The sequence below is a fragment of the Cervus elaphus genome, chromosome 10 (assembly GCF_910594005.1).
Source record: "Cervus elaphus chromosome 10, mCerEla1.1, whole genome shotgun sequence".
NCBI classification, from domain to species: Eukaryota; Metazoa; Chordata; class Mammalia; order Artiodactyla; family Cervidae; genus Cervus; species Cervus elaphus.
Window position 1 is genome coordinate 53128214 of NC_057824.1, and position 21568 is coordinate 53149781.

At 54.5% G+C, this 21568-nt stretch overlaps 1 protein-coding gene across 7 annotated transcripts in view; it reads right to left on the minus strand.

Annotated features, from left to right (window-relative positions):
• The window catches only part of SDK1 (sidekick cell adhesion molecule 1), a 740828-nt gene that overhangs the window by 169485 nt on the left and 549775 nt on the right, over positions 1–21568 (minus strand). For all 7 annotated transcript variants that reach the window (XM_043915387.1, XM_043915391.1, XM_043915392.1 and 4 more), the window contains 8 exons: positions 19785–19896; positions 18971–19161; positions 11974–12057; positions 8344–8538; positions 6062–6178; positions 4636–4803; positions 2668–2770; positions 115–291 (listed from right to left, as the gene is read on the minus strand). In XM_043915387.1, coding sequence (XP_043771322.1) covers positions 115–291; positions 2668–2770; positions 4636–4803; positions 6062–6178; positions 8344–8538; positions 11974–12057; positions 18971–19161; positions 19785–19896 — 1147 coding nt within the window. The remainder of the gene's footprint in view (positions 1–114; positions 292–2667; positions 2771–4635; positions 4804–6061; positions 6179–8343; positions 8539–11973; positions 12058–18970; positions 19162–19784; positions 19897–21568) is intronic.

Below are 21568 nucleotides of genomic sequence, written 5' to 3' on the forward strand. Positions count from 1 at the left end.
GTGCCTGCCTGCGGTCCAAGGCGGTGGCCTCTGACCCCTGCTGTGTGACCCACCGCACGTGTGACCACATGTGGAGGAGTGGTGACGTGGTGCGCACGCAGGCACGGTACTCACATCACCTCCAGGCGCGCTGTCCTGGAGTCGTTCCCACCCTCGGAGACCACGCCGCACGTGTAGTCCCCGATGTCGCCCGACCACGTCTGGCTGATGAGGAGGGACCCGTCTTTCTCCACCACGACCCTGGAGCTGCTGGACGGGGCGATGACCACGTTGTCCTTCTTCCACACATAGCTGTGGGCCAAGCAGAGAGGCCTGAGTGAGGACCCCGGCCGCTGACTGTCACCCTTTGTTAAAAAGCGAGCCATTGATGACTTTGTGAACATGCGTGTGTGCTGCGTGGCTTCAGGTATGTCCCAGTCTTTGTGACCCCGCGGACTGTCGCCCACCAGGCTCCCCTGTCCATGGGGTTCTCCAGGCAAGAATACTGGAGTGGGTTGCCATGCCCTGCTCCAGGGGAATATTCCTGACCCGGGGATCGACCTCGCATCTCTTACGTCTCCTGCATTGGCAGGCGGGTTCTTTACCACTAGAGCCTCCTGGGCAGCACAACCTTGTGAATATATTGTAGTAAACAGTAAGAACCACTGAACCGTGCTCTTTAAAGGGTGGTACCTAAGGTGAATTACACCTTAAAAAAGGAAAGCAACCTAAGGTCTTGGTCACAACACAGAGGCAGATCTGAAGTTAAAAGCAGGACAGTGAAGACGAGGGCAGACACGGCTCGGTCCTGGGGTTGGGACAGGAAGTCTGAGGGGTTGTGGTCACACTGTCACCACATCTGCCCCTCCCGCTGAGGAACGTCCTGGAGGCCAGAGTGCAGCTGGACAGGGGCAGGGCTGCATAAAAATCCCCAGAGTGGAATTCCCCAATTCCTGAAGAAACGGATCACACCCGTCAACATGCTTTCTTAACACCCAGTCATTCTGTCCTGGTCAATGTACGGCAGAAACCACTACAATATTGTAAAGTAATCAGCCTCCAACTAATAAAAATAAATGAAAAAAAACCCCACAAAAAACTGCATGCCTTTCTCTTTTCATTCCTTATGACGCTTTAGCACGCTTTTCTTTTCAAACGTAGATGCCGCTAGGGGCTCGTCCAGCCTGGGGCTGTGGGTGGGCAGGGGCCCCTCACTGGCCACTGCTGGATGGGATCACAGTGCTGGCTTTCCTTTCCCAGATCCTGGACTGGATTTCCAAAACGTGCCCAGTTCTTCAAAGGCTTGATGCACGCAGAGCACAGGTGTCGACAAATGGCTCGTCTGGAACCGCCCGCAGACAGAGCAGGACTGACCCTGCGGGGAGGAGGTGAATCCGCTGCTCACTCTGGGAGCAGCGCTCAGGGTTGGCGCCCCTCAGGGTGTCCAGGCGGGGGTGCCCAGAGCGAGCAACCTAATCACTTCTCAGGAAGCAAGCTCCGACTCTGTTTAACCACACATTAAAAGCTACGAGGAAACCACACGGATCTGAGGGGGTTTCTCTCGTGGCCTTAGGGCAGCAGAAAATATGTTTGTCCTTTGTGGGTGATGCTCCCAGGTCCTTTAGAAACGAATGAATTCTCTAGGATCCAAGAATTCTCTAGGTAATCTTCTAACTCGTTGGCTTTTGTGTGTTTGTTTTGCATTCAACGTTCTTGGAAGGAAGGCAAACTTGATTTCTGAGCTCTGGGGAACTCCAGAGAGGCAGAGAGAAATACTCAATTTGTCCAATTCTCAATTTGTCCAATCGCTGCCCAAGAACAGAGAAAACAACTGAGGCTCCACATCCAGGTGGTGACGTGTCTATGCACCCACCGCCTTCTCCCTCTGCTCAGAGTGGAATGTGAGGAAGCAGGGGGACACCTCGATTCTGTCAGGGACTAGCTGCATGCTTTTGGGGCTGAGGCCAGAGTGGAAACACGAGGATGACCATGTCATCTTTCTAGATGCATGCTCAGGGCTGGTTCTGAAAATTAAAAGCCCTTCTGCAAGTGGCGGCTTTTTGGGAAGAAGCTCGTGGTCTACAGCCACCCGTGTCTGCTGCCCCGTGTCCACCTGGACGGTCAGGTTCTTCATCATGACCTTCCCAGGCTGAGTCAGACAGAGGCGGGGGCCGGGGGTCACCGTCCCCTGATCAGGTCTTCACGTCCTCCGGTTCCCCTCTTTCCGAGTGTTTTCCTCTAAGCGAGTTGATCACTGCGGGGCCTTTCCCCTCGCGGCTCTCCCTCTCTGCCTGATACACAGGAGCCATCCTGGCAGTAGAGCGGACCCCTCGGGTCCAGCCCGGCCCCAGTGCAAACACTGCTGAAATCCCATTCGATCCGGCTGGATTTTTCTCTCATTAAGTATCAGCCTCTGACAAGCATGTTTTACAGATAGTGTATTAACCTTGGGAGGAAAATCATGAAACACTGTATTGAAGTCATGAAGTGGAACACAGCTCACTGTAAATAATACATAAGGCTGGAGTGGAAAATGGGGTCTGTGTGATTAATGAAGGGGCCCGGGACCGTAAGAGGCAGTAATCAGGGGTCTGTGGCTGAAATCAAAGCTCTCGAGATTCTCCCCGCTCATCTCTGCCTCAGGGCCCCAGCTCACGGAATGTTAATGCTGTAACTGACGGAGCTGACCGGAGAGAAATGCGTGGGTCGTGGGTGGCTCCGCAGTGCAGCGTGGCCGTGGTCCCCTTGATCACCACGCGGTCCTCCGGAGGGGTCACGATGGATGTTCGATCTGCAAAGACACAAGCTGCAGCTCAGACAGGACCACGTGGCTGAGAGCTTCCTCCCCTGGGGTGGGGTGGGGGGCGGTAACGAACTGGTCATCTGACATCACAACCTCCTCGCTTCCTCTCACATTGGCAAAACGAGTATAAACAGAAGCGCTCAGAGATGTTCGGGGAATTGAAAGCAAGCCCGTCTGCATCTCGGGGAGGCAGGCAGGCCTTCTGCCCCCCACCCCCCAGGTCGTCCCCTGACCTCGGAACACTCCAGAAGGAAGCGGGAAGCAAGATCACAGGCAGGTGTCTACCAGGCTCTACGCTCTGAGGAAGAATCTGGATTCTTTCCCAAGATGATCAACATTCTGGTGAGGTCCACACTGCACCTCGTGGCTTTGCAAAGCACTTTCATTTATGGGTTTACTTAATCCCTACAACAGTCTTGTGAGGGCTGTGATTCTCCAGTGACCAGGCGGGGAAGCCGGTGCTCTGCCCTGCAGGGTCTCTTGCCCGACAGCCCGGGGCCAGTGCGCAGGGGACCTGGGGCTCCGTGCAGGCCTGACCGTCCGCCCGCCCTCCACAGCCCTGCCCCATGTGTCCCCACCCCGCACACCCTGGAGGTGGGCGCTGCTCTGAGGCAGGAAAGAGCCCGGAACCTGGAGTCAGGAGGCTGGGTCCCTGCCTGACCGCTCACCCGTGGGGCATCCAGAGAAACACCTCTGCTGGGAGCTCGGTTTTCCTGACTATGAAAGGGGTGCTGCTGCTGCTCCCACTGGGACGGACAGAGCCGGGCTGCCTCGGAAGACCCCCAGGCCAGGCAGGGCTGTGCCAGCCATTCTTGTGTTATTACAATTTTGCATCCTAGCAGACCCACAAAATACTCTGGAGAATGACCTACAGAGATGCAGACATCAGCTTTTACACTTACGGTTGATTTCCAGGGACACTGGATGAATCAGACGTGGTTGACAGATTAGGTTATCCGGTGGAACAAAACCTCTTTTCTAGTAAATATTTAACAATATTGGGGGGGGGGGCTTTTTTTTTTTTTTTTAAACTAGTGATATCTCTAGAACACCTAATAAATTAGGAAGGGTCATTTATCAGAGTGGACACCAACTATATCATACAAATGTAAACCAGACATGAAATAAAGCACAAGTGTTTTGTTTTCTTTTAGTTTTTCTTCAAGGATGGTATTTCAACAAATTATTCCCTTGTGCAGTTAAAAGTTTCTCTCCTCATATAGATGGCTTTACCAAAATCTATTAATGAGCACTGTTTCCAGCTGCTTTGAACAATAATTTTGTAGTGATATGGAAACGGATGAAGCAGAGAGGGAAAAGTCCATCAGTCAGTGAAGCTGAATACTTGGTAATCCAATCCCTAGGTTCTGGAAAACACTTTATTCTGCGTTTCAGAAACCTGTGTTATAGTTCACTCCTACACATAGGAAACCTCCATACTTAATATATGAGGAGTGTTTTAATTGATTTAATTACAGTATGGAGAAAATACTTCCCCTGGGATTTTAATTCTTGATCCATTTTTCTCATGTGATTTGTATAAAATTAGCCAACTTCTCAGTTTTGTTATTCGAGCTAGTTTGGCATAATACCCCTACTCTACTGACTTTAAAAAGTTAACCTTTATCTCTCCTGAAATGTCCCCATTAAATCTTTGAATACATTTTCTAATTGTTCTTTTAGAAGCTGAAAAAACTAATTGCTCAACAGATTTCTCTAAATTAGTTGTAAAAATAATGATTCTCCTTTGATTAGATTAGGGAGTCCAAGGGCATATTGACATCCCCAAGCGCAGACAATGTGCTGATTAGACCATTATTAACAGAACGGTCCACGTGGGCCGTGGTCCTTACTCCACACGGTGAGCGTGGCAGACGCGTTCAGGGAGCCCTCTGAGTTGGCGGCGTGGCAGGTGTAGTTGCCGGCATCCTGGATGAAGACTGGGGCGATCTGCAGACCCCCAGACTCCAGGAGCATGAACCTGGGGATCCGCACAGAGCCACTGGCCAGAACGTGGTTTCCTGCGGACAGCAGAGAAAACGGGACCGTGAGGACCGTCGCATTCGAGGAGACGCGATGCTGTGGCCGCATCCGGGAAGATAAAGGAGGAAATAGTCGGAAGACAGTGGAAACTATATGCACGGAAGTAACCAAAGCAGTTAGCTTTAGTATTCATTAGGCTAGCCGAAGCCAAGAACACCCTAACTGTCCAATGCTGAGAGACTTGGTTAACAAAATTATGGTCCATGAATGGACACCTACACTCTGCTGTCTTTCTCCTGTATGGCATGTGGAACTCTGCTCAGCCTCATGTGGCAGCCTGGATGGGAGGGGAGTTTGCGGGGAGAATGGATACATGTATACATTTGGCCAAAGCCCTTAGAGTTCACTTGAAACTATCAGAACACTGTTAATTGGCTAAACTCCAACACAAAGTAAAAAGTCTAAAAAAATTACCATCCATAAATGTGATGGCTTCCTCTGAGTGGCTGATTTTGAGTTTTCTTTATATAAATTGTCTATCTAAAGCTATTATTACATTCTAAATCAGGAAAGACAACAAGAAAATACCTAAAATGAATGAATCCCCTCTTTCCGATTAATCGGTAGCTTCCCAGATCTTTGGGTCTATAAGCTGAGCGCCCTTCGAGAGTTGGGAAGCCACCAAGGGCTTGTCTGGGTGAGAAAAAAGTGTACGTTCTGAGGTTTCCCCCGGGTACAGTCCACCAGCACGATCTATGGGGACGGACCCAACCCAGCCGGGGCTTGTCAAGGACGGACCGCGTGCGCCATTCTCTCAGTGGCAGGCGTGCCTAACGTCGCAGATGGGGCCGGGCAGGGGCGGGGCTGCAACGGGCCCGAGACGTGACTCCACGCATCACAGGAACCGAAACAGAGTCAGACTGAGTGTCGCACACGTCCAGCTGCCGAGGACGCGGGTGATCCTGTGCTGGAAGCAGCTTGCTTAAAATGACAAAAGGACGTATTCCTAGCTGTGACCTCCCTCCTTCACAAAGGGGCTGAAACCTGGCGCCGTGACTTAAGGCGCCACCCCGCCCGAGGCACCGACGCAGGGCCTGGAGGAGGAAAGGGCGGTCTGCACGTGGCAGGGAAATGTGCCCCTTCTTTGGACAGTGAGCTCCGCGGAGCTCGAGGGGTCTCGTCCGTCTGACGCCCCAGGATCTGGTCCCTGGCGGGTGCTCAGTCAACAGTGCTTCCTCGTCATAGAATGGACAGGTGAGGGGGAGTTCACCTCCTGAGGCAGGTGCGAGCGCCTACCTCTCCTCCACACGATGGCCGGCCTGGGAGCCCCGGACACCTCACACCTGAGCACGGCTGTCGTCCCGTCGGTCACCGTGGTGTCCACCGGGAGCTGGGTGAAGGCTGGGGCCACATCTAGGCAGAGGACGTGGACAGTGAGGCGGGAATGCTCAGGCCAGCCTGGAGGAGGCGTCTGCCTGTGTGTTTACAGAACTCATCACAGACAGTGCTGCAGCGATAAAAGATGAAGACCCTTCAGGACGACTGTAGCCTCCACCCACCCGGGGGGGAGAGCAGGAGGCTTCTGCATGCACGCTCAGTTGCTTCAGTCACATCCGACTCTTTTGCGACCCTGAGGACTGCAGCCCGCCAGCCTCCTCGGTCCATGGGATTCTCCAGGCAAGAATACTGGAGTGGGGAGCCATGCGCTTCTCCAGGGGATCTTCCCGACCCAGGGGTCAAACCCAGCCCATGTCTCTTATGTCTCCTGCACTAGCAGGCGGGTTCTTTACCACTGAACCAGGGAGCTTTCAGATGACCATTGAAGAGAAGACGGACATTTATTTACAGAAATCTAACAAGCTGCTTTCATTATTTAAAAAAAAAGGAAAGATCTAATTTGTGAATATTAAATATCACCCAAGAGATGACATTTTGACACTTCCTAGGATCCATTTTGAACATTAAAATAACCAGATTCTAATGACCTCAGAAAAGAATCTTAGCTTTGTCCCTGATCCTCATGGGCCCAGAGTAACTGACACGCGTGCTCAGTAAAAGCTTGTTAAGTGAAGGAAAAGATACTGACTGTTTTACACACTATATTTTTATTTCATGAAAAGTGTTTTAACTAAAAAAAAAAACAACATTTTGCAAAGCCCTATACTTACAAAACAGATACGTAGCATTATCATTACAGGTATTTATTTGTTCACGCTCCAGTTGTCATGGGAACCAGGTTAAGTAGCACTTTCGTTTAAATTTCCAAACTGATCCTCCTGAGACCCCTGTGACCTGGGCTGAGCTGGCTACATTTTGAAGAGAGAGCTGAGACTGGGTGGAGTCGGGTGGTCCTCCCTGGGTCTCCCATGAGAGCGGGGTCTGCGGCCTCCACCCAGGGCCCAGTGCAGCCCGCCCCTGTTTATGTAAATGGAGTCCTGTGAACAGCCACGTCTGCTGACCTGTCCATGTTGTCTTCAGGTTAGGACAGCAGGGGTGAGTGGTGGCAACAGAAACCACCTCCCTCAAAGCGGAAAGCAGCTACATCCGGCTCTGTCCAGTCTCTGCCCCGCACACCCCGGCCCCTGCTGCAGGACAGGCTTAAGCAATTCCGCGCTCAGTCACGTCTCACTCTTTGAGACCCCATGGACCACAGCCCGCCAGGCTCCTCCGTCCATGGGATTCTCCAGACAAGAATACTGGTGTGGGTTGCCCTTCCCTTCTCCAGGAGATCGTCCCAACCCAGGGCTCGAACCCGTGTCGCTTACGTCGTCTCCTGCACTGGCAGATGGATTCCTTACCACTGACGCCGCCTGGGAATCCCCAAGTAATTCTAATGGATCAAAACTCAGTTTCCAGCTTAAGACCCCAATATTACTTTTACTGCTTGAAGGGATGCTTGTTTCCTAGACTCCACAATGGAGGGCAAATTTGACCCTGGGCAAGGTCAGAGGAAGTGACCCCTAGTTTACCAAAACACATACATGAAAATCTCAATATGGCACTAGTCTCCTCCAAGGCAGTGCTGCCAAGAGCCACTGGCCATGCACACACTGACCGTGATTTGATTTTCCTGCACGGCCCCTGCACCTGGAGGCATCAGCATTTTGCTTCCAAACAGGGCAAACGTGAGAATTCCACAATCACTACACTCTACCTGTTTTAGAAGAAAATACTACAACTACGGGAGATTAAAAAGAGAACCCACAGATACCTTTTCTTATTTTTCAAAGTGCCAAAGTATTTCTGTTAATGGGATCATAAAAGAAACTCATGAAAGAACTATAATTGTTCAATAAAACCAAAATAGAGAATAAATATAGGAAAACAGGTAAAAAAAAGGTCAAAAGAAGATTAGCCATGAGCTGTTCACTTAGTCTTTCCAGTTCTGTCCAGAAAGATGGGGACTTTGCTTCTACGTCTCAACAGAGCAGCGCGTTCAACTGCCCGGGGTGTGGGCACTGGGGCCGGACAGACACCCGTGTTCTCTTAGCATCCGTGGGGCGAGGGCAGGGAAGCCAGGGCCTTGTGGCCATCCAGGGGCCAGGCTCTGGGTGGGGCGGGGGTGGGGCAGTACTCACTGGTGACGTCCAGGTAGGTGTGGGTCTGGACCTCCCCGCCCGCATTGCTGGCCAGGCACTGGAAGATCCCCGAGTCCTCTGGACGCAGCTGCCGGACGCGTAGGCCTCCGCCAGCTAGCAGTTGGTACCGAGGGTTCCGGAGCTTGCTGATGGAGATGGCATCCTTGAACCACTGGAGGGTGGGAGGAGGGACCCCTGTGGAGAAGTGGAAACAGTCGGGTGTTTAAAACTCACTAAATTTCAAGAACTGCTTTGTGAGGACTGAGGCAAAATGACTCCAAGGTAGAATGGTGGCATTTCACTGGGCATCTCCTCGCCCCTCCAAGCGCCCGGTCGGGTGTTCTTATCTTCCATGAAGATGGGGAGGGGGCTGCAGGCCCTTCCAGCTCTCCCTGCGGCCTGGCCGTGCCCTTGTCCCATGGGTACGGCTGTGACTGACCTCAGACAGCGCTGGGAGGGCGGCCCCCGCCTCTGTGTCGCGGGGGTTGGGGAAGGGTCACCAGGGTGGGAGACAGGTGCCCTCCCCAAGCTGTGCCACTGGGCAGGGCGGGTAAGCCCTCCTCCCCCCAGTTCCCTGGGGCTCAGGAAGGAGGTTGCGTGCCCCTTGAAGGTGACTGTGAAGACCAATCACGTCAGCACATAAGCTCCTCCCGGCCCGGCCCAGGGTGCGTGCTCACCGCACAGCCCGGGACGACAGCACCCCATCCCAGGAGTCGGGGTCACTGATCCATGGACTCCTGATCCACGCACTGATCAGTCACACGGATCAGTCACTGGTCCATGCACTGGGGGCCTGGTGGATCAGCTCAAGGAGCAAGTGCATGAGGCGCATCTGGTCCAGGTTGTGGATCCGGGAGACATCCCCGTGGCCCCGAGACCAGGCTGGTGCGGAGATGACGGGGTTGGGGGCGGTGCTCCGGTGCCTGTGCCCAAGGGCGGGGTGGGCCAGCGTCAGACGGAGGCTCAAGGCCCAGCTGCCCCTCCCGGTTGCCCCCTCCTCATCCGGGTGACGTCACGGGGGCGGCCGAGACCCCCGAGCAGTGAGACTGCAGCGGCAGGCAGCCTCGCCACCTGCAAGGAGGCTTGAGGTTGGGGCTCGCCAGGCGGGCGTACGCGGTGGACAGGGCCACGGGGCAGAGCCTGGGCTCTAAACGAAGGGGCTGTCCTTGGCCCAAGAGCATGAGGACGTCTGCCGCTCGTCCCCACGTGGGTGTGGTGAGTGCAGGCGGCCCGGCTGCCGGGTGACCATGCACTGCCCCAGGGGCTTTGCTGCCTGGGACACACCAGGCCCTGCTCTCAGTTCCCTTAGATCCTTGGAGAACCAGCAAAGGGAAGACTGCTTCCCTGCTCCTTCCTCCGGAAGCCAAGAAGGGTCAGGCCACCCAAGAGGGTGGACCAAAGAGGCCGTCCGCAGAACGGACAAAAGCACTTGAGGCAGGGTCCTGGGCTTCAGTGGGCACAGTACGCTGGTTGTCGGAAAAATGCAGAAGCACCTGGCTTATTTCTAGATCTTGGATCCTTCTGTGCCTCAGCTTCCCTAAATATAAAATGAATTTAAATAAAACATCTCAACACGATTCACGCTGAAAGGCACACTCGGATCCGTTGACTTATGATACTGTGTAGGTGTAAGATGTCTTCTTTAATAAATAAAGTTAATGTCGCGGAATATTTCAAGATAATGTATTCTCAGATTCTGTTCTTTGCCTTCATTATGTTTCCTGTCACTTTTCATTAAATCAGGAAATTTAAAAAAATTCATTTGCAGGTAAAAGCATAACCACTTCATGTAAAGTCTCATAATAGCAATTACATGATGTAGCTTTCATAAAGAATAACCACTTCGCATGCTGCTAAGGTTTCATTGTCAAAATTAAAAGAAAGCAGTAAATTATATGATGGCAAAGCAACGTTGAAAGACCTGTTCAGTATGTATTTATAACCCTGTACTTAACAAGCAGTTTACTCTGTAGAAATCATGCAAGAAAAGCGTCTTCTTGTCAAAGGGAGAGCCTAACATTGTCATTTATGTAAAAATAATTGTTAGTATACAGGGAACTAGGAATAGTTCTATTTGGGGGCAATTTAATGTCATAAACAGAAATCTCATCCCCGCAGTATGGCAGACTCTTGTTTCTAAACTATAAGCACTCTAAATATTTTATAGTTTCACTTTCACAGAGTTGTTGGCCTTAAAAAACTGGTGTTTAGACAGAAGTGAGAACAATGGGGCCACAGTAAGGAAAGATTTCCCCGGGAAGTTCACAGGACTCTCCTCTCCCCTCCCGGCGCCACCCGTGTGGGTCGAGCTGGTCACAGAGAAGGGCGCAGAGCGGGGCTGGACATGGTCCCATGGAAGCTGCGGGGGCCGGGGCCGGAGCCCCCGAGGAACCGGCTACCCTGGGCTGGAGCCGCCTCTGCAGGAGGCTCAGTGGATGGAGGGGCGGACACTGGACGCCCGTGTCTACCCTGACCCTCCACAACACCCTGAGGGGCAGCCCCGCTCCCTCCCTGCAGGTTGATTGTATCTGTTGGGGTCCAGGCCTAAGCACTGGCTACGGAGAGCTGGTGGACGTGGGTTTGGATCTGGCCTCCACTGCATGGCGGGAGGCAGCTGCCTGTCCAGGGATCCGTGAGCAGCGCCCTCGCCAGACCCCAGGCAGGGACTTTACAACAGGGTCTCCTCCATCTTCCTGCTTCTGCGCCTAAGGGGGTGCTTTCCTGAAGATTCCCAGAACTGTTGGGAAAAACTCAGCCTCCAAGTTCTTAGAAGAGCTGAAACCCTTAAGACACACAGGTCTTAACATAAAAGGTCCTTCTCATTCTCTGACGATCTCCAAGGCACTTGCGCGGTTTTTATTATGAAATTGCCGCAGAAAACCTGTCCCCGCTGGAGGCTTAGTGTGACCACACGTGTGCTGGACGTGAAACAGACTCATGGTCAGCAAGGAGGGGTCAAGGCACAGCGACAAGAGGTCAGATCACCCCCGTGACGGAAGAAAAGTCAGTCAAAAGCTGAAAGGCCAGAAAAACAGGAAGATTTCCTATTCAAGAAGTTAGAATGATCTCTCTCCTCTCAGAGTGGACGTGGTCAGCAGCCCCCCTCACCCCAGGGATGAGAACGAACTTCCCGCCCCAAGTCTTGGGAGGCTTACTCTGGGGGAGTCGGAGCCTCTGAAGGGAGTCAAGGAGACAAGACTTGGTCTCTGTCTGGTGGGATGGATGCCGTTAAGGCTTCCTGGCTGTTCCTTTGGGTAAATATTCTTATCCCTGCTTTGCAGGCGAGGACAAAAGCTCAGCAGGATCGAAGGCCTTCCCCAAGCCGCACGCCCAGCAGCGGAGTTCTGCTCCAGGCGAAGCGCCTGCTCTCTCACCGTCTCAGTCCACCTGTCGCCACCCAGACCACGGCTCTGCCCTGGAGACGTCGCTTTTGTTCCTCCACTGTGTGGAGGCTTCCCCTACAGCCTCTGGGAACCCGCCCGCGGCTTCCCCACTCATGGCTCCCCGAAAGGCCCCCATGGCTCCCCCACCCCCACGGCTCACCTGCACCCGTCCACGGCTCCCCCAATTCCTTGGCCTCCCCCCAAGGAATTCAACATTGGCATGGCCCTCACGGCTTCCCTTACTCACCCATGGCTTCACACACGATGTCCACGTTTTCTTCCACCTCCGCTAATATCCGACTCTCGGGTTCCGCAGTAAAATACGGTGGCTCTTTAAACAAGAAAAAAACCGAAACAGCCCCTAAGCCAAAGAGAGGTATTTCAGAAGACCCTTACAGCCTGAAAGAGTTTGAACTCCTTTTATAGAACTGTTTTTGAAAACTTCATTAGCTACCTACCACCGTGCACACATACTCCGAATTCAGTGAGCAGGGGGCAAAGGCAATTTATAGTCCAAGGTTTCAGAAAGCAAATTACTACTCAGGGCAATGGCTACTTTCCAGTTTATGGGTCTGAATCACAGAATATCTTAATTCACATTTTAGAAGGACTATCCCATGAGGTTCATAAAGGTTTATATTTACAGCACAGTATTTTATAGGCTAGCTTGCTTCAGTGTCTAAACTAAACAACAACTCATGAAACCCGTCAAATAAGGCATCACAGGCAGGTGCCCGGCCTGTATCAGGGAACGGGGAAGCCTATTAACATATTTTTCAAAGTCTTAGCAGTCCTTCTCCAAAATATAGATTTAATACTTCAGTGGAAGGCAAAATCATAGTTAAGAGAAGAAAGTTAATGGACCTCTCATCCATCTTCAGCAGCAAAGGAAACACAACCACTTGCATCTCTCCAGACACCCGGCCCGCCCGCCTGCTGTCGGACGAACAGCGGAAAAGCAGGGGTTGTATTAAATAATGAATTTCCTTGGAGAGTAAATTACAGTGTTTTTCTTGGTTTATTCAGCAGGAATTCAACATTGGCATGGCCAAGTTTGTCACGTATTAAGGTAGTAGTGTCTTCATTATCATGATAACCAAGGCTGGTCATTCATTTCCCTTGTGATAATCTCTGGGGACTGTCTTCCAGCCAGGTTTGTTTCCAACTCTAACTGTGTGACTCTGGATACTGTAGCTTGGCCTGCCTTCTGTACTGACTATATCTTTAAACAGGGTGGGACCTAAAGGAGGAAACAGAGAAATGAAAACTTAAGTGTCTCAGAGACATGATGAAGGAAGCAAGGCTGAAGGTTCCTCCCTGGAAGCGGTCAGGTGTCAGCCCTGCAATTACTGCGTCGCTCAGCCAGAAACAACCTGCTGGAAGGAGCCCGTCTGGGCGAGGCCATGGCTGCGGACTCACTGGATGGGGGCAGAGTCTCCACCTGGTTGCATGTGTGTAGACCGGGCCTCGAAGAATGCTGCAGATTCCCCGTCAACAGGCTGGTCTTCAACTACACACGCGTGCACATGCACACGTGCACACGCACGCGTGCACACTCCACCCCGTCTCCTGCATCAGTAATGACGCCAGCAGCACTAACCACCTAGCAGCAGACACAGACGGCCGCCTGACGACCCAGCGGCTGCACCCCGCCCAGGTCCTAGAGTCATCTCGGATGCCGAAGTCAATACCTACCCCTTGTTGTCTGGTTACGGGGAGGTGAGGGGAAAGGAAAAGAACTAAGTGAAAACATGAGCATCTGCTGTGATTGACTGCAGCCTCCCTTTTCCGACATAAACACTTTGCTGAGACCCCGGGAGAGCCGCACGCAGCTGTGATAAGTGAGGGAGCCCCGTGTCCTTTAGTTGGTTTCCCGCAAAACCGCAGTCCAGCCCCGATGCCCATAGTGAAAGGGGCAGCCTCGTGTACTCACACCCACCCCTCCAGTCTTGCCTGTTCTCCCGTGCGTTCCAGCGTGCACGCACACGTGTATGTATTTGGTCCCATGCACTGTACGACTCATGTGGGTCTGCATCCATACCGCAGTCAAGATGCAGGATGGGTCCACCCTCCACGCCGCCCTTCTGTAAGCACGCCCACCCCAATGTCCCACCCGGGGTCTCTGGTAACCCTCGACCGCGCTCCGTCTCTTCACTGCTGCCATTTCAAGAACGTTACACACGTGGAACCACACGGTACTGGCCGTGTGGACCGGGCTTTTCTCCCTCAGCATCCCTTGAGGGTCTCCCGAGAGGAGCCACACTGTGACGGTGAGACCCCACGCGTAGGATGCTCAGCACCCACGGGACCAGACAGCCCGAGGTGCTGACTGCAGATGCTGGCTGGCATCCCGACCGATGTCCTGGGGCTGCTCTCCCGGCTCTGCAGTGTCCGGGGCTTCCCAGGTGCCGGGGAGCAGCCCGCCTGGGCTCAGAGATGAGGGGCCGTCCTCACACAGTGACCCAAGGCTGGCCCAGGCTGACCAGAGGCCTGGCTCTGGGACCGCAGGTGCCTGGCCAGGGCCGCTCTTCTCCGAGTGCTGTCATCCCCATCTGCCCAGCTCCCTGGCGCTCGGCTCCGCGTGCTCTGTGACCCCACGGCCTCCTGGGCGCGTCTGGGAGGGCGGCCTGCCAGAGCCGGCCGAGCACTGTCTCCCCTGCTGCCAAACCCCAGGCAGGGTTCAGGGGCCAGAATCCAGGGAGGCCAGGTCTGCCCACTCATTTATTGATTCTCCTGCCTTTTCCAGAAAGCGTTCCAGGTGGCTGAGCTTGCAGAGCAGCCGCGGGGCTGCCGAAGGCCTCAGACCCTCACGGCTTCCGATGGTCATCCCACTGTCCCCCCTGCCGCCCGTTACCTCTCCGCCCCCCCTCCAGCAGCTCCACAGCACTCAGAGACCCTCCTCTCCACCCTTAGCTGCACCAGTCGGCTATAAGGACAGCAGACGGGGAGAGTGCCACTCTTAGCTACATCAGTCGGCTATAAGGACAGCAGACGGGGAGAGTACCGGGCTCGTCAGCCGAGACAGCCTGAGGTGCCCGGCGGGGAGTCTGCGGTGAACGAGGCGGCCCCACACGGACTTCGCAGGGCAAGAGCGTGTCCTAGCTCCTCGGCAACAACTCTGTTACAGAAAGGGTGTCCTGCCAATGAAGGCACACGCTTGACTTCTAAAAGCGGATCACAACCGCAGCCAGTAAAACTGGGGATTGAAACTAAACTTTCATCTCTTTTGAAGCAGTATGAAGACATCAGAAAAACGTTCTTGTCCTGTGGACACAGTGAGTTGAGGAGAGGCCAGCCATGCCGAGGGTCCTTGACCTCTGCCAGGGGCCACAGGCGGAGGGCCTGACCTTCCGATCAGCAGAAGCTCCTCAGAGCTGGAGGCGGGGACACCCTGGGCTCTCCCGCCCCTGACGCTGGGCTTCGGCTTCTCCCCACCCTGCACCCCTCGCCCTGAGTTGCAGGGCCCGTCCTGAGCAGGGCTCACTGCACGGCCCCGAGGCGCCCCCCGGCCGCCCCCCACCCCCAGAGCCACCATCTCAGGAAGGGGCAGAGCCTAGGGTGGGCCCTTGACTCCCCATCATCGTCCACACGCTGGTGCCTCTGTCCACTGGGGTGGGAAGGACACCCCCCAAAGGTGTCCACCCCCAGTCAGCGGTGATCGAGAACACGCTACCCCACATGGCAGGGGGGCTCTGCCGACATCATTGAGGTCATCAGTCTAAAAATGGGGAGACTTTAGATCCACTGGGTGGACCCATCCTCATCATAGGAACCCTTGAAAGCAGAGAACCTTCTCTGGCTAGAAGCGGGAGGGACGGCAGGAGGGGAGGTAAGAGGTCTGCGGCGCGAGGATCCGCCCTGCTGCTGACTCTGAAGATGGAGGTGGCTGCGGCCAGGGATGCTGGCTGCCCGAGAACCCAAGAATGACCCTCCAACAGCTCAGAAGGAAACAAAGTCCAGTCCCACAGCCTCGTGAACTGAGTCTGCCAGCCCCTGGGCGAGCCGGGAGGTGGACCCTCTCAGAGCTTCCGGACAACAGCCCAGCCCAACGCGGCCTTGGGCGTGGCCTTCGGAGGCTGGGAACCGGGAGGCGATACGTCTGTGTTAGTTTAAGCTGTTGAGTTCGTGGTCCGTTCTTACCTGAGCGACACAGAGGCCACCCACTCGTTCTGGTTCCTCCACAGGGAATGTGGTTTTCAAGTCGCTTCGCTGGGAAGTTCAGACTCGATCTGCAGGGCTGGACCACCTGCTCCTTCTCCTGCGGAGCCTCCCTGACCTCCGCAGGCTGGGCCCGCCCCCGCCCCACCTTGGCCACGTGCCCTGGGGGCCGATGACCCACATCTCTGGCAGTCTTCCCGCCATGCTGGACGCTGCTTCAAGGAAGAATGTGTCATCTCTGTGTTTCTTGGACCTGATATAATTTCAGAGACGACACTTAGAAACCCCCTACTTGAGGAGAGAGAGAGGAGATGTCCATAGGCCTCAGGAGCCTAACACTCCTTTAGGGGTAGACATGCATCTTCCTGGTCCCCAAGCTCCCCCTTCTCCCCACCAGGCCACATGGTGCTGGGCAAACATGCTCCTGGGGGGTCAACTCCAGCACTTTCAACCTGCCACACAGCAGGCGCCCAGGCCCCAAGCACTGAACGCCCTGGCCACAGACAGAAGGGGGTGCACTGACCCCACACACTGGACACCCAGACCCCAGACAGTGGGCACCCTGACCCCACATGTTGGACACCCTGACCCCAGACAGCGGGCACCCAGGCCCCAGACAGCTGGCACCCAGGCCCCAGACAGTGGGCACCCTGACCCCACACACTGGACACCTTGCCCCAAGATAGCGGGCACCCAGGCCCCAGACAGTGGGCACCCAGGCCCCAGACAGCGAGCACCCTGACCCCAGACAGCGGGCACCCAGGCCCACTGGATACCCTGCCCCCAGACAGCGGGCACCCAGGCCCCAGACAGTGGGCACCCTGACCCCACACACTGGACACCTTGCCCCAAGATAGCGGGCACCCAGGCCCCAGACAGCGGGCACCCAGGCCCCAGACAGCGAGCACACAGGCCCCATGGCCAGAAAAGAAAAAGGACCCTGCGGCAGGGCAGGAGGAGGAGAACACGGATCGCCAAGCCCCGGAGGCCACCTTTCCAGGGAGAGTCGCGCCCGTGACACTGCTGTAGGCAGACCCCATGTTCCTGTTTAAACCTCAGAAATGGAGCAACCCAGCGGGGGAGCTGACGGGCGGGGTACGCAGCCACAGCTCGCCTGTCCGGTCTCACCAGCATGAAACAGCAATGGGAGCCAGCCTGGGTCTGCTCCCTTTCATCTGCATCTTCATGGCGACGGCTGCCTGCACGGTTCCCCGTGGGGCCGGGCCCCGAGTTCCTCGAGGACCCCTCCCTCCACCGTCTCGGGGCTCGGGGCTGCCATCTCCCGAATCACTCTGAACTAACAGAGGCTCTTCAGGGCCTTCCCAGGATGCAACCACAAAATCCCACCTGTCACAGCAAATTCTTATGAATAAAGGGGATTTAAATCAACGTCATAAAATCCAAGTGTGTCTGTATACCTTTAAAAGCCGGAATACAGAGAGGTGGCAACTCAGAGAATACAATAACAGTCTGCTCTGGAATCCAGATGGAAATGCAGAAGCAAGTTCCCGAGAACGATTTAAATATTTTTAAAAGGGAATTACGATGGAAGCAAATGTTCTAGTTCACAGGGAGATACATTTCTTCTCTTGTTTAAATACTTTGGCCATCTGACTCGAAGAGCCAACTCATTCAGAAAAGACTCTGATGCTAGGAAATATTGAAGGCGGGAGCAGAAGGGGACAATAGAGGATGAGATGGTTGGATGGCATCACCGACTCAAAGGACATGAGTTTGAGCAAACTCCAGGAGACAGTGAAGGACAGGGAAGCCTGGCATGTAGTCACGGGGTCACAGAGTCACATACGACTGAATGACAACAATAACAACAAAAAATGTTTTAACAAATACAGCCCCGTCTGCTGGAGACTCACAGACTTTAATCTGGGCTCTACCTGTGACGCGCTGAGCTCACACGGCGGAAGGTCACCCCCGAGGGAAAGCTTCCCCCAGGCAACAGGGTGCGGCCTGGACCACTGGAGAGTGTGGGTGAGAAGGCGGCAGGGAGCCAGCCCGGCCCCTGGTGCAGAATCCGCAACGGTCTGTGATCAGACCTGCCTCGCCGATGCCTCTAAAGTCCGCGAGTGTCTTTCAGAGCGGTGACAGGCTCCCAGCACCTGCATTTGACAGTCATTCTCGGGCCATAGAGCCACTTCCTCATGATTGAAAGGCACGTGACACGAACTGCCTTTTATGCAGCATTTCTTCACACGCTTCCTAATTTCTTGTGAAGGCACAGGCTTCTGTTCTTTTTTAGTTTGCAAAGTGGCAGACTGCAGGGTCTGTGATTAATACGTGAGGAGCGACTGCTGTCAGAGGCTTTCTGCTCCTGAGAGCCTTCCCTTCCTGTTCTCACCTGCCTTCTCCTCAGAGAGAAGCAGGGGCCCTGCCGCCTGGGCCGACCCCGCGGTCACCGCTCATCGGCAGTGGCCACCACTCCCGGACAGGCCACTATGACAGTGATCACAGCCGCTGCGGGTCCTAACAGGGGCTTAAGGGACGCGAGAACTACGGGCCCTGCCTCGTGACACAGTGCAATCTTAACAACCTGAGAACAGACAGAGGATGCCCTCAGTCGGCGTATCACACACACCTCCTAAACACCGGCGTTTCCCAGGGTTTAGAGCGGTTGGAACGCGCCTGATCCTGTCTCCTGCTCCTACGACACCTCTCTGATCTTACTTTTCAGTTTAACAAAAGGGAACATTCAAGACTTTCTGACTTTCTTCTGGGTCAAAAAGTAAAAAAAAATAATGGTAATAGATTAATCTCTGAACACTGATCAGAACAGACAAGTAAGAGTTATAGAAAAGCCTCGTGGCAGAAAGACCAGTAGCCAAAGGCGATAAATATGTCAAGGATTTTGACACTCTATTTCCCAAGCTTTACGATTGGAAGTGTTCAGAAGAACATTTCTCGGAAGTATTCAGAACATCAACTCTTTGGATTGAATGTGTTGATGTTCTTGGGAAAGAAGAACAGGCTTAATCTGGGAGGCGGACTTCGCCTCCAGGTGAGCGGAATGCAGGCGTTAACTTCACTTTCCCCAGACTGAGGGGTGGGGCCTCTTCCACTCTGAGCCTTACCTATGATAGAAAGGAAGGCTTTGGCTCTGGCTGGCTCGAAAGCGCTGCCTGGCAGGGCCGCCTCGCAGACGTACACTCCGGTGTCCGAGGAGGTCGGGTTGCTGATGGTCAGGCGCCTCCCGAAGCCGTGGAGCCCACTGGTGACCCTCATCCCATTTCTCTTCCAGGTCACACTCAGCTCCTCGACGGGCCTGTGGAAACGAAGGGTGTTAGTGACGGTAACTGTGGATTGCGTAGGTGGCAATAATAATCATTTTACAAGGAACCACGGTGGGCTGAACAATGGACACTTAAAAATCAATCCAGACACAGCTCTGCTCCCCTACGGCACCCGCGAATGACACATTCTGCTCAAGGGCTGCTGAGCAAGGATAGCTAATTGCAGCAGCAATGGACCATAAGTGCTAATGGTTCCGTTGGCTCTGGAAAAGAATGTTTAAAATAAATACTGCTAGGGGACACGCTACATGGGAGGCCTGATCCCAGGGACTCGAGTGTGGGGCGGCCACTAACTGGGCGGAGAACATCTAGGACGACAGAGGAGAAGAGGTTAACGCTTTCCTTTGCACCCAGAGGCCTCAGCTCCCCTCTGCTCCTCGGTCAGAATCTCAGAGGATACTCTGCCTGACCCACAGTTACGGCGCCGACTTCTAGTATAAATGTCACGTCCAATATAAACACCGCAGAACAAGGCCTGGGAAGGGTCCATGCGATCTGCCCGTAATGTGCTGTGCCCACAGCCCGGCTGTGGGACCAGGTCCGCCGTTGCTGGGGGAGGCAGCCACTCCCGGCAGGTGGAGGGCCAGCCGCGTACCTGGCATTGGCAATGCACTCCAAGGTGGTCTCGCTGGACCCGGCCACCACACTCCTGTTGCTCGGGGGGACCACAATGACGGGGGCCATGGCTTCAGGCGTGCCGGCGTCTCCTGTGGCAGAGAAAGCGGAAGCCATGAATGGGGCTTCTGGAGCATAGATGGGGTGAGGATGGGAATGTGATGTGAGGGTGGGACACGGACAGGAGTCTTGTCGAGCCACTCCGACAGGAGAGCCAGCATCTCCGGACCCGACCCAGCCCCAAGGAGTCCTCCCTGGGGTCCCGGTCAGGCCTCTTTCTGACCGTAGGAGCCGGGGTTGGAGCCCACAGCCTGTGAGCCCACGTCCTGTGCAGAAGCCCTGGGAACCGAGAGGCCTCGATGCCCCTCTGCTCATGATGGCCTTCACATGGCTGCATGTTCCACCACTGACCTTATTTATCAATTAAAGACTTTTCTGATTGAGATACCTGGTCTAGCCACTGCTTTCAACCATCCAATTCCACAACGATTTCGTGGGTCAGGCCCTCTCGTGGGCACGTGTGTGGTTGGGAAGTGGCCACTCTCTTACATGGGCCTGAATGTGACCTCAGAGCAAACACATCCCATGAACCAAGCGCTCAGCTCAGTCCTTTCCATCTGAAGCGTAAATACCCTGACTCCATCTCTGCAGTGTGAGTATCAAGCTATAAATAATTCAGTTCATCCCTCTGGTGACAAGGGAGAAAAAAAATCACGAGATGGTTTTGCAACTCTTCTCTCAAATACGTGTAATATCAAAATTAAACTACACACGGTGCGCATTACTACTGTTTATCCAGGGAAAACCAAGACTGATCAAACATTTCGAGAATAGGAATTTCAACAAAGGGTGGAGATGGAGGAGACTGGACATAAAAAATAAATGGACATCACGGCAAATGCAAAGTGCTTCCCAGAGGACCTAATGCTGCAGAGACGCGCCACCCACGCGAGCAGCTGAGGGGCACCCTGGTCGGTTCCACCGCGGGCGGTGCCGTCAGGGCCGTGGAGAGAGGAGACGAGGAGAGGGCCGCACTCTAGTCACAGTCCCACAGCGCTGGGTCCCGCTCTCACTGACTCACCGGTACGAGATGTTGGAATGAAAGGTTCAAGTGAATTAAGAAAAAAAAAAAGCTTGCTGCAGGCAGAACCAATAGATCCATTTTTAAACCTATATATCGACGACATTAAGGCAGAACCAACAAATCATTTTTCAAACCTATATATCGACTACACTAACGGGAGGCTGCTTCGTGGACCCTCAGGTCTCCTGGGAAGCCCCGGGCAGCCTGCCCCTCCCCACACGCGGCAGCGCGGGGCCCGTGGGGCTGGCGATCAGATCTCCGCGTACAGACACGTCCGTGACAAAGGACGAGGGCTCGGGGACGCGGTCACACGGACAGCCTGCCTGTCATCTGTGAAAGGCGCTGATGAGGAGAAACGACCCGAGGAGCTAATATTTGCACACGGCCGTGTGAGTGAAGGAGAGCGGCAGGGCGCCGGGAGGTCGCCGAGCAAGGTGCTAATTTGGCATTAATCGCCGCTGGCCGGGTGCCAGCACTTGTCCCGCCAGCCCGGGAGGACGGTCTCCGGAGACAGGCCCCGGACTGCCCACGGACCCGGGAGGCGGGGGCCAGTGCCCACCCCAGCCCACAGCACCTGGGGACGGGCGAACGGGACACGGCCGGTACCCCCAGCGGGGGAAGGAGGAAGCTGTTGGTAACGGGGATCCCTACAGCACGGGGACTTCTGTTTGTGTGGCTCT